The sequence below is a fragment of the Typopeltis vanoorti genome, chromosome 10 (assembly GCF_054136105.1).
Source record: "Typopeltis vanoorti isolate ZY-2024b chromosome 10, IOZ_Tvanoo_1.0, whole genome shotgun sequence".
In the NCBI taxonomy this organism is placed as follows: domain Eukaryota; kingdom Metazoa; phylum Arthropoda; class Arachnida; order Uropygi; family Thelyphonidae; genus Typopeltis; species Typopeltis vanoorti.
In genome coordinates, this window is record NC_143558.1 from 87,443,883 (window position 1) to 87,457,233 (window position 13,351).

The window sequence follows — 13,351 nt, forward strand, 5'->3', positions numbered from 1 at the left end:
TAAGTCAATTAGATTTTCATAGTCACTTGCGCTGAAGCCTGCTGGCTTAGCTGTTACTGTAAATGGATTCAGAACCCAGGAATTATCCTCACTGGATTTTGGAAAATATTGCAAAAGAGTTGATTGCAAGTCATGCAAGTGTTCTAAAATTACGTTAGATACTTCTTCATTTACTTTAGAATTTATTTCAGTCAAAAATTCATGCAAGGTGGGAAAACTATCAAAATTATTCTGTTCAACTGTAGAAATCCAGAATTGCAACTTCCTATAGAAAAGATGAAATTTTATCTATTGTATTAAAAATTGTAATATTCTTTCCTTGTAATGATAAGTTAATTTCATTGCACTTTGTAAAAATATCTGCCAGACACGCAAGACTCATCAACCATGAATAATTTCTTAATAATTCAATAAAATTTTGTCCTAAATTATGTGACATCAAGAAGACCATTAACTCACTACGAAGTTCAAAAAGCCTCAATAATGCTTTTGCTCTGGATAGCCATCTCACTTCAGTATGTAATAAAAGTGCATTATGTGCACTACCCATTTCATTGCACAAAATTTTAAATAATCCGAATTGAAGTGGTCGAGATTTTACATAGTTGATAATTTTTACAGCTTAGTTTTTACAGCCAAAATAGTTTTTAAATATGTAGGAATTATTTTTGTTACTAGTGCTTGTCTATGCAAAACAATGACTTTTGGTGGGCTCTTGTAGCTATTTGCAGGATACGTGTTACAACTCCCTTCATTTTTCCTGCCATTGCTTGAGCAGCATCTGTACAAATATCAATACATATCTCCCAACCGATTTCCTGTTTTGTAACATAATTATTAATACAGTTGAATATATCTTCCCCAGTAGTTTTTTCTTGTAGATATTCGCACATGAGTAAATCTTCTTCAATACTTATCAAATATGTAATGAACAAACACTAGTAATACAGCGAGTCCTGCGACATCTGTAGATTCATCCATTTGCAATGAATATTCACTGCAAAGTCTAAGTCGATGAATTAGCTCTTTTTCTATGTCAGCAGAAAGATCTTTGATGCGGCGTAAAACAGTATCATTTGATAATTGTACTGCATCTATTTTTTTAGCAACCTGCTCGTTAACATGCATGATACAATGTCTTTCACACAAGGCTTAATGAGCGTATCACCAATTGTATGAGCTTCACCATGAAGTGCAATGCGGTAACTCACGTGAAAAGACGCCTTTGTTGCATTTTCAGTTGTAGCAATTGTAGCCATTTAAAGTTTAGATTTTTCTAGCGAGTCACGTCGTCTCTTAAAAAAATGTATATCTTTTCCTTTGTAATCAGTGTGTTTCATTTCGAAGTGCCTACAAAATTTAGCTGGAGCCAAAGAACTGTTTACTAGTATTTTATTACACAAAACATCAGGAGCATGTGTATTGCCAATACACGTAAATCCATAATTTAAATAACTTTCATGGTACTTCCGTTTTGGTCTGTTCTTAGATGAATCTTGTTCTTTAATATTAGCGTTTGAAGAAACCACAGTTTGTAATTCCATATCTTCTCCAATCATACGAATAGATGTGTCACTAGAAGTACTCGCTCCTCCTTGTGTTAAAGTTCCTGTCTTTAAACAAGAATTCATGGGTATTTTTTCAATAATATTCAAATTCCAATATTTGTCAGAGCTATAATAAAAACAAATAGAATTGTGTTGTAAAGGTAACTTTAGTATGAAAAACAATAAGATTATAAATAAGAAATGTCGAATAATATAAAAGTAAATGAATAATGCAAAATAGTAAAGAAAAGACTGCAACACACACAAAAGTAAATGAATAATGCAAAATAGTAAAAAAAGACTGCAACACACAAAAGTAAATATGAATTGTAACAATACTTGTAAGAAAAGTACTAAACCGTATCAAATAATGTAAAAGCAACTGTAATAGGAATGATTTGATAAAATGTTCAGTAACAAAAATTAAACAGTTCGAAATAAATCAGATATTAATTATAAAATTAGTTAAAAGAGTAAGAAGAATTCTTTATTTTAAAAAATCTCCTCGCCTACTCCCTAATATACAGGAATAAAAAGGCGTTGCTGATTCCCCCCCCGAGGGCCCGGTCCCAAGAAATTTACTCGTAAATACCTTTCCAAATTTTTTTAAAGTTCATATATTAACATAAGTATTAATAATTAATTATGGCATAATCATAAAGAGTATTAGTATACTTATGTATACGGTGTGGCATGTTGACAAATATAAATTACATTTAAATTAGTTATCAATCACTGGACTAATGAAATGTTGTAGCATGTCGTAGTTTCTTCAGGCAAACATCATTAAATTAATTTGTGCTGATTTTCATTGACATATCCCATTCTGATCACCAAATACATTTATAATATTATTATAAGTACTTACGAGTGAATGCAGACTTTTTCTCCTGTGTGCTGGTAGTTTTCCCCTCCTTTTGTACATCCTGGAGATCGCTTTGTAGGCTTGAGGTGGATGACTCATTGTATGTTCCGTCACAAACACCTTCAATAAGAGATTTCTTAATACCAAAATTAAACAAAGTGCCTTGTCTCTTATTCATATTAATTTTAACTCTGTATTCCTATTACTTTTAAAAAAATCACAGCACTCCGGTTTCAGAACAAGCACTTACATACTGCAATATGAACTTGCGAAGAAAGTATTCAGTAGTAATAGATTTGAGAACCGGATACAGACTACCTTGATCTTCAATATGAGTGAAAAATTCTTTATACTTCCTTGCTGAATGGCCACTGATATTTGCAATGCAGATGTTATTTCGTTCAGTTTTGAGAACATGCCGCCCATTGTTGTAATCGGCTTGCAGGCAATTTTTATGATCGGTCATAAACGGCGGTATTCTCTTTCCCGATTGTTGAAAGATTTCAATGTGTGAAAATTAACAATAATTCATGAATACTTCCATGTTTAAAAATATGCTGCTTGGTCACTGACATTTGCAACACAGATGTTTCCTTCAGTTTTGAGAACAGAAGATATGACACCAATTGTTGTAATGGGCTTGCAGGCAATTTTTATGACCCGTCATAAACAGCGGTATTCCCTTTCCCAAATGCTGAAAGGTTTCGATGTGTGAAAATTAACGACACACAGATGTCATTGGGTGTTCTGGGTCTGAGCCTTTCGACATTTCACTAATATTATTCTCCTCAGAATATTTTTACTATAAAATATTTATTCACGAAAAATGCTTAGAAAACTAAAATGACAAATTTCAGAACTTCTCGCGGAACACAGTTTGAGAAACCCTGATTTACGTCATCGTTGATAGTGATATCATAATGCAGGTTCAGGATACAAGAGCACATAGAGGATTAAAAATTGGAAGTGACCATTCCTTAGTACTAAGCAGGAATAGAAATGGAAATCATATTGAAAAGAACAGTATGCAAGAAAGTTTTAAAAAGAATTAAAGTTGAGCAGCTTTTACAGGCAAATTGCAAACTGTGCAAACATTATTAAAGGAAATTTGAAGCAGTTTGAAAACAAGAACCAAACCATGGAGTCTCGGTGGCAAACTCTGAAGAAAACATTGATTGATTCACCTTCAAAGATGATGAAGTTGTCTGCAAGGACAGAAAAATAAGAACACTGTGGTGAATGCAAGAAGTTAAAGAAGCATATCAAAAGTTTCCAGCAAATAAGTCAGCAGAAGTCCTAAAAGAATACAGAGAAAAAATGTAAGAGAGCTAAGCTATGTATAGAAGTAGCTAAACAAAAGTCATGGGAAGAGACTTCGGTATAGAAAATAAATATCAGGAAGGCAGTAAAATGTTCTCAAGGTTGTTGAAGCAGCACAGAAATGGAGGAAAGAGTACTGTAAAAGGAATCAAAGATAATAAAGGTGACATGAAAACTGAAGATAAGGATATCCTAGATATCTGGAGTAATTACTTTGAAAGACTGTTAAACAAGCTAAGCATTGACAGAACCGTACTAGAAAAGTTTCAAGAGGAATGCAAAGAGGAGTACATATCAATACTTGAGGTAGAAAAAGTGTCAAAATCTTGAAATGTGAAAAGGCAGCTGGAATATGATATTTAAAATCCTTACGTATGGAGGTATAAAAGTTTTGCAGCGCTTACACTTGCATAATTCAAAGGGTTTGGTCAGAAGGTTGAATTCCCGATGATTGGAGTACAGCTTTCACAGTACCAATCTATGAAAAAAAGTGAATAAAGCTGAATGTGAGAATTACACAGAAATTTCTCTACTAAGTGTTCCAGGTAAGATTTATGCAAACATATTTGAAAAGAGGTGGAGAAAGATTGTGGAAGTGAAACTTGGAGAAGAACAGGCTGGTTCAGGCCAAATAGAGATTATGAAGATCAGATTTTCACTTTAAGACAAATAGCTGACAAATCGTGGGAATACAACAGAGATCTGTGCTTAAGGTTTGTATGGAAAGGACATGTGACATGATGCCCAGAGAAAAGCTTTTCAAAATTTTAATTGTATGGAGTGAATGGAACATTATACACAGCAACATATAGTCTATATTTAAGTTGTCAGTCAGCACTTAGAATTGATGGATACAGGAAGATGGTTTGATGTAAAATCAGGGGTAAGACAAGAATGCACATTATCTCCACTCTTATTCATCATCTAGATGGTTCACATTATGAAAGAAAATGGCAATAGGTCTGATATTAGAATTGGACATGTCAAATTAGCTCTTTGTTTTATGCAGATAATAATGTACTCCTAACCACATCTAGTGAAAGTCTCCAGGATTCTCCAACTAAACTGAATAACAGTTGTAACAAATTTGGCATGAAATAGAAAACTTCAGCTGCATTCTGAATGAAGATCCTATAGAATAAGTAAAATATTTCAGCTATTCTGGTACAATTTTTAATGAAGATGGTAGGTTAAATCTGGAAATGGAAAATAACATGAGCTGATCAAACTTGATATGGTGGGTAGCCAGCTGAATAGATTTATATGGAATAAGAGAGAAATTAGCCAAAACACCAAACTAGCAGTATATATACAAGACGGTGTTCAAGCTAGTTTTAGGTTACGGATCTGAGAGTTGGTTTAGAAATAAAGCACTTGATCAAAGACTAGAGAGCACAGATATGAAGGTGCTGAGAAAAAATAGGAGAGTGAACAGATGCAATCAATGGCATAATCATTAAAAATGAAGATATTAGAAAGGAACTTGACACTATTAGCATCAAGAATGTGTAAGCAGAACTATCTAAGGTGGTATGGACATTTAAATAGAATGGATGAGGAAAGTCAGCAAAACAGGTGTTTGATGCCAAGATAGTAGGAAAGAGACCCAGAGGAAGACCAAAGTCTAAGTGGAGTTTTTTGGAGTTTTATTTTTTATTCTTCTAAGGCAATTCTGACTGCCTTAGAAGAAAGAAAAGTTAGATAAGACAATATTGGAGTACTCACAAGTAACAGATTAATTTGGTGGAAAATTGTGGATAGGAGATTAATAATAATGTAAACTTAATCATGTAGTGCTATCATAGTAACCTGAACACCGCTTGGGGGGTATGTATCAGGAAATTGATGATGATAATACAAATCTAATTATCCATATGTAATATAGGCAAAATATCTGAATTCAAAGTTCTCATAATTCACTTCTTGTTGCTGATGTTTCCAGTCTGCATGGCTACAATGTATTTTTTCAAGGCTGCACTGTACTAATCTTCATATAAATTCTGCAGGTTTAAAGTTTTTACTTCCCAAAGTATAAAACATATAACATATTAGAATGGATGTTCTTATCAGTTAGCAAAATGTTTAGTCATAATCTTCCAAGTACATAAAATAAAATTCTATTCCAGAAAAATTTCTATAGCCTTAAAAATTAAACAAAATAAAGAAAGTAGTGCAGAATGGGAAAATGAAGATCAGTTTGGTAGTATTAGGAATTATAATACCAGTAAGTAGTGCAGGAATCCTTTAAAAATTTACAGATTCAATGTTTTTTAGCAGTATTTCAGTAAATCAAAAAACATTTTTATGCAAGTTGTAATAATGTTATTGTTGATAAAATATTGTTCATAAAATGTAGTTGCTTGTTTAAATAAACCACATGGGCCTTAATACTCCTATGGCTGTATAGCTATGTGCTCAAGTTAGAAGTCAATTGCATGCATTATTACCTCAAACATTTTATGATTAATTTAACTTTAGAAGAGTAAAATGCCTTGTAAAGTTCATATGGTGTGTCTTGCATGAGTTGCGTGTCAGGTGGGAATGCACCTGATCATATAAACATGACTCTTGAGCATATGGTTGGCACATTTTTACAAATTATTAAATAAATATGGCATGCCAGTTTCAATTTTGGTAGAGTATTTGTGAACCATCTTAATGGTGTAGAAAAAATCCCAAATGTACATTCTCTTATTTGAAAGATGATTTTTTTTCTTCTGCAAACCGGGTCTTTTCTCACGAATTTTTTGTTCCAGTCTGGTTAAAAGATTGGAACAATATTCTCCGGTTATTGTTTTACCCTTTTCAAGATAATTCATAAACAAAATGCGCATCCCAAAACACCGATGCCATGACCTTTCCTGCTGATGGAACCGACTTTGTCTTCTTTGGCACTGAATAACCGGCTTCTGTCCACTGTTTTCACTGCTGTTTGGTTCTGGTGTGAAATGGTGAATCCAAGTCTCATCCATAGTAATAAATCGATGCACAAATTCAGTTTCATTCTTGTTAAAACCCTCCAAGCACTTATCCTACACGTTCTTTTGAAATGCCTATAGTCTCAGCAATTTCATGCACTTTGACTCGTTGGTCATCCGATACCATATCATGCACTTGATCAATGATTTCTGGTGTTGTTACACTTTTTGGACGTCCTTCACGTGGATCATCTTCAAGGCTGGTACAGCCATGTTTAAACTCAGCAGCCCATTTCTTAATTGTCGAAAATGAAGGAGAAGAGTGCCCATAAACTTTTATGAACTTCAAATGAATTTCTTTTGGCGTTAAACCTTCTTTTACAAAGAATTTTATAACCGCATGATGCTAAGTTTTATCCATTTCAAGGGATACAGACAACGCTTTTGCTTCAGATAGCATATAAAACAAACTACTTGATAGAATGACTTGCAATTTCACATGGATGCTTTTTCTAAGTACCAACTTAGAAAAAAAAAAAACTTGCCAACAGTGTCCATCTGTGGTCGAGGCCAAGAACTTTTCAGACCACCCTCGTACTCTATTTGTCACTATATACAGTGGACTAGCACTATACATTGTATTTAAGGCTGCAATAAAACTTGCAGTATCATCATTTTACATTGCAGTTTAAGCCAATGAGTATACAATTTGGTAAACTAAATCCCAAATTGTCAGCCCATTCTCGTTCGTTCAGCACCCAGGTAGATACCTAACAGGGTGCACCAAGGTGAGGACTGGACATTACGTCAAAAGCCTCAGTCAGTTCTCTGCATTCCTTAAAAGGCTAGGTAAGAATCTGAAAACAAGAACCAAACCTTGGTTGGTTCTTGTTTTCAGATTGGCAGTCAATGGCAACTCCTGAAAAAAAAATTGATTGATTGATTCAGCCAGATAGGCATGTGGTGAGGTTGTCTTTAGGGACAGAAAAATCAGAACTCCATGGTTGACTCAAGAAGTTAAAGAGACAGTTAAGGAAAAGAATAAAGCATATAGCAACTTCCTAGAAAGTAAGTCAGCTTGTGCTCTAAGGGAATACACAGAAAAATATAAAAATGCAAAAATGTGTAAAACTAGCTAAAAAAAAAAAAAAAAAAAGTCACGGAAAGACTTTGGCAAGCATATAGAAAACAAGTTTCAGGAAGGTAGCAAAATATTTTGGAGGCTATTGAAACTTAGAAATGGAGCAAAAAGTACTGTAACAGGAATCAGAGATGATAATGGTGACATGAAAAGTGAAGATAAAGAAATTACTTTGAAAGACTGCTAAATGAAACAAGTGCTGTCACCATAACGGTAGAAAACTCCCAACAGGAATACATTCTGGAATGCATATCCATATTTGAAATAGAAAAGGCCATCAAAAACCTGAAATGTTGCAAGACAGTTGGAGTAGATGAAATTTTACTAGAAATACTCAAATATGGAGATATAAAAGTTTTACAGTGGCTGCATTGCATAATTTAGAAGGCCTGGTCAGAGGGTCGAATTTGAAAGCATTGGAGAAAAGCTCTTAGCGCACTCATCTATAAAAAGAGGAATAAAACTGAATGTGAGAATTACAGAGATATTTTCCTACTGAGCGTTTCTGGTAAGATTTATGCAAGTATACCTGAGAAATTGTAGAATTTCTACAATTAATGAAATTTATTTATTTCTACAATTTCTACAAGCTATGAAAAATTGTAGAAGGGAAGCTTGATGAAGAACGATTCAGGTCAAATAGAGGTTGTCAGGATCAGATTTTCACTTTAAGACAATTAGTTGAGAAATCTTGGGAATATAAGAAGGATTTGTATTTAAGTTTTGGTGATCTGGAAAAGGCATATGACAAGGTGCCAAGAGGAAAGTTCTTCAAAATGCTACAGTTATACAGTGCAAATGGGACATTATATCAAGCAATACACAGTCTCTATTTAAGCTGTAAGTCAGCAGTTAGAATGGAAGGAGGTACAGAAAGATGGTCTGAAGAAAATCAGAGCAACAAGGGTGTACATTATCTATATGAATCACATTATGAAGGAAAGTGGTATGAAATCTGATATTAATATTGGTGATGTTAATATTAATTCTTTACAGGTGCTGGATTTATTCATAAATCCAGCACAAGTCTGAAGATTCCCTGACCAAACCGAATAACTGTTGTAATAAATTTGGTATGAAAATCAGCAATAAAAAACAAAGACAATGAAAATAGGCTGAAACATCAACTGTAATGATGAACCTATAGAACAAGTAAAACATTTCAGCTATTTAGGCACAATATTTAGAGAAGATGGTAAATTAAATATAGAAATAGGCAACAAAATTAGTAAAGTTGGTATGGTAGAAAATCAGCTGAATAAATTTATAAATGGAATAAGAAAGAAATTAGTCAAAACACTATATTAGTGATATAAAAGACAGTGTTCAAACCAATTTTAACTTATGGATCCAAAGAGATGGGTTAGAAAGAAAACACTTGATCAATGATGACTAGAGACCTCTAATATGAGAGAGTTCTGAGATTAGTGAAATGAACAAATGTTATCAATGGCAGTATCAAATCAAAAATGAGGATATATTAGGAAAGAACTCATTTATTAGTATTGTTAGTATTCAGAAATCTGTAGAGCTATTCTGAGGTGGTACAGTTACTTAAACAGAATGGCAGAGGAAAAATGAGCAAAACAAGTGTTCTTTGCCAGATTGGCAGGAAAAAGAACCAGAGGAAGACCAAGATATAAATGGATTGATACAATAAAAAGTATCTTGAAAAACAGAAATATAAGATCTGATAATATTGGCATCTTGACAGATAACAGATTAATTTGAGGAAATGTATTGATTGGAAGTTATTAATGGTGAAACTTTTTCATGTAATATTATCAGAATTAACCTGTCCACCTCCTGAGGGTACATATCAGGAATTTCATAATGATAAAATTTGCAGCTGTGCAGTATGGTGTCTTTGGAATGGTTTTCACTAACCATTTATCAGTATTAAATTACTGATACACACACAGGCACTTTTTATTATCAATTAGTTTAAACATACTAACCAAATATAGAATTTTCCTTTCTGGGCCATCCCAGTGATACCATACTGAGATGGAAGTGTAGAGAGTCACCTGTAAGTGCTACCTACAGTGGACAACCTACCACACTCACCAAACGTGACTGGAGGATGCTATAAAGGATAATATGTAAAAACGGCATTTGTGGGCTGACACCTTGAATTCAGAAATTTAGTCATTTGTTTTTAATACACTTCTTGGTGAGAAAATAACTGACACAACCAAGGGCAAGGTGCATTGTGCCGTGTAACAATTAGTGCTTGCGGCTGGTATAAATTGCAGGAATATGATACTCGCATGTCAGTGCAACTGTGTCCGGATGAAATGGCTACGAGAAAGAAACCAATGGAGTTTCAAAGAGGTGTTGTGGTACAATGGCATGTTACAATATCTATCAGTTTAGCAAAGCCTTGATGAACTGGGCCATCCCAGATCAACAATCAGTGATACCATACTGAGATGGAAGTGTAGGGAGTCACTGCAAGTGCTACCGACAGTGGGCAACCCACTGCACTCGCCGAAAATGTTCTTCTTTCAATGTTTTGATAATTTTTTTTTCACTGTCTATGTCATGTTTCTTTCAATAATTTTTTTTTACTGTTTATGTCATTTATATTGTGATAATTTTTTTTTAAGTTTTTATATCATGTTTCAATGCAATTTTTTTTTTATTAATGTTTACTGATAATTTTTCAATATAACTTTTTTTCAAAATGTAAGAAATTGCCAGCAAACTGGTATTTAAGAGTATTTTTAACTAATTACCAGTAATTGAAAAATATAGTAAATTTGTGATTCTTGCATCATTTACAATAGGCCTGTAGAAAATAGCAACTAGGACTTGAACTTAAGCCTAACTAGAGGAACTTCTTCCAAGTCTTTCTTTGACAAGGAACTTATGGAGTTAGTCATTCTTTGGAATGGGCAAGCAGGTTTTTGTCTGCCAGAAACTTGTTTTTTTTGTCCCATAAACTCAAGAAAATCAATTAGCCCACAGAACCAACACTATTTCAAACAACATATCCTATTAAGATTAGGGACCACATGATGGCAGCATTTGTTAGTAGTCTCTTTACTGGATGCATTTAAAATTAGTGATAGTCTTGGGCTAGCTATTTCTCTAATTGGCTACTGTACTGCTGGAGATTGAATTGCCCACTCAGTGTCCAAAAGTTAGATAGGGCTAAAATGTCATCACCTATTCTCTATATAGCATCATTTATATTTATTCCTGTCAAATAGATGGGCTCTCTCAAAAAAATCATATAGAACTTAAAACCCAATTTATGCATAGTTCTATATAATGGGATGGTGAAAATACATTCCCTCCTCACTGATTACAAATATTTATGGAAGATGTAGATGAAAACTGTTTTAAATTACCACCAAAACTCCAGTTCAGGTATGCCCTTACTATGTGGCATCAGCATCCTTTCAACTCAGCATCACACTCAAGAATGAAATTTACTACTAAAATAAGAACTTCAAATGGTTACCCTTCCCTGATATGCATTTCTTTTGTGCATTATGGTTATAAACAAATTTGTATTTTACTTTTTTGTTATTATTATTATTATTTTTTTTTTAATATTCTTCTTCAGCTGTGTTCTGTCCACTGCTAAATAGCCTCAGCCAAATAGTCCCCACTCTTCTCTGTTGGACTTTTCTATGAAAATAACTGTTTATATTCCTTTAACAAAATGATTTTTCTCCTGATTTTTTTTTTTTTAAATTTCCTCAATCAATAATTCTTAGCTAAGCTTGTATTATGGCATGTTTATAACAAAAAAACCTGAAGCGCTAGAAAAATCTAGTTCAATTTTTAAATTCCACATCATAAAATACACAGAAAACACCAGTTTTGATCCATTAACAAAATCCCTGTTGAACAGTGTAACTTTATGAATGGAATAAAGTTGCAACATGAAGTAAATTCTCACTATTAAAGTAGCAATCATCCTAAAGATGAGATAATTTATTACAATATAACTCACCCTGGGGATCTGCTTTCTTATAACAGTTTCCTGCATCTATATAACATGTCGCTGCATCATGACGACTACTGCTTTTTAAATGTAATCCTGCTGCATCACAATAGGCAGCACCAGCAGCTATAAAAAAATAAACATTAGTAAGAGAAATGAAAACTGAGTATGCACATACGGCAGAAAAATGGAAAAACACATAAGGCAATGAGTGTGCATAATCAAAAAAGTGTTTTGAAATAGGACTTGTATATTGACATTACCATGCTTTCAACCTCATTTATACCATTCTAGTGCATCCACACACACACACACACACACACACACACACACACACACACACACACACACACACACACACACACACAAAATTCTTCTGGCTTTTTATTTATCTAAATTTCTTGCACTAATGATCTTAGTAAACATCCTTCATAATCAAAAGAATATTCTGATTGTTTTGATTATTCACAAAAAAGATCAGAAGAATATTATTCAAATTGGATAATAAGAAATCTCCTGATAATGACTGAATTTCTTTAGGGTTTTCCATCATTCATACTTCTGTAATTCTCTTTTGTGTCATCATCATTTTATACTCTTATTTCAGTAATACTTCTCCTACAGCTTGGAAATCAGCCTACTTTGTATAAATTTGGCATCTTTTTTTTTTTTTGGCTATATGCACCCTATTACTATAAAGGATGACTAATCTTTAGCATCAAATTACCATCCTATTAGTCTAACTTCAAGTATTTATAAAATATTAGAGAAATCTCTCAATAGTACATAAGCATGCAACCTGGAAACATCTCAAATCATTACCAGATTCTATCTGGTTTTGATTTGTTAGTCAAAAGGTTTCCAGGTGGCACAGCTAAGATGATCATCTCAGTGTAGTTGCAAGGTTTTCAGGTCATTTGTTAGTCAATATAATCTGGTAATCAAATGATTATTAGTACAGATTCCATCAATACTCATTAACCTTAATCCTTATGTTAGTATTTTGGGATTAAAGGCATGGAAAAATTGGAATAAACTGAAGTGGTTATTCTTGATACTGCTAAGGCATTTAAAGAATAATTTTTCAACTGGGCTGCTAGTTTTCTCTCTGCTCATATGTTGCATTTGATCACAGAATATTTAATCCCAAACTTTGCAATCATGAGATACATTCTTTAGCCTATTCTCTTCCTTCCATAACATTTACAGTTTACAACAATATATTACACCTCTTATATGATAAAAACCCTCCTATATAAATTAACATAATTACTAGAATATCATTTTCATCTGTAAATTTTGTTTGATGAATTAACCTTGATTTATAATAATTTAATATACAAACTGAATTACCTTGTAATAGTAGCTGTTTCGAGATAACAGGAAAAAAAGTTATGCAAGCAAAAAATTAATATACAAAAATGTAACACGTGAATTGGTGGTAATAGATCAATCTGTTCTCATGATGCATATAATTATCAGCTGTCTGTCTGCTTTTCACAGAAGTTGTCAGTAAATGTCAACAGTTGAGATTTGAGTGAACACAGGATCTAATTACAGATTTCCATATATCATGCAGAATCAAGTGACAATCCCATGCAG

The 13,351-nt window shown here is 33.2% G+C and overlaps 1 protein-coding gene across 1 annotated transcript in view; it reads right to left on the bottom strand.

Moving 5' to 3' along the window:
- The window catches only part of LOC150102569 (alpha-soluble NSF attachment protein-like), a 183,397-nt gene that overhangs the window by 145,659 nt on the left and 24,387 nt on the right, over positions 1-13,351 (bottom strand). Inside the window, exon 3 of the mRNA XM_090398810.1 lies at positions 11,759-11,875. Within this exon, the coding sequence (XP_090254936.1) occupies positions 11,759-11,875 (117 nt within the window). The remainder of the gene's footprint in view (positions 1-11,758; positions 11,876-13,351) is intronic.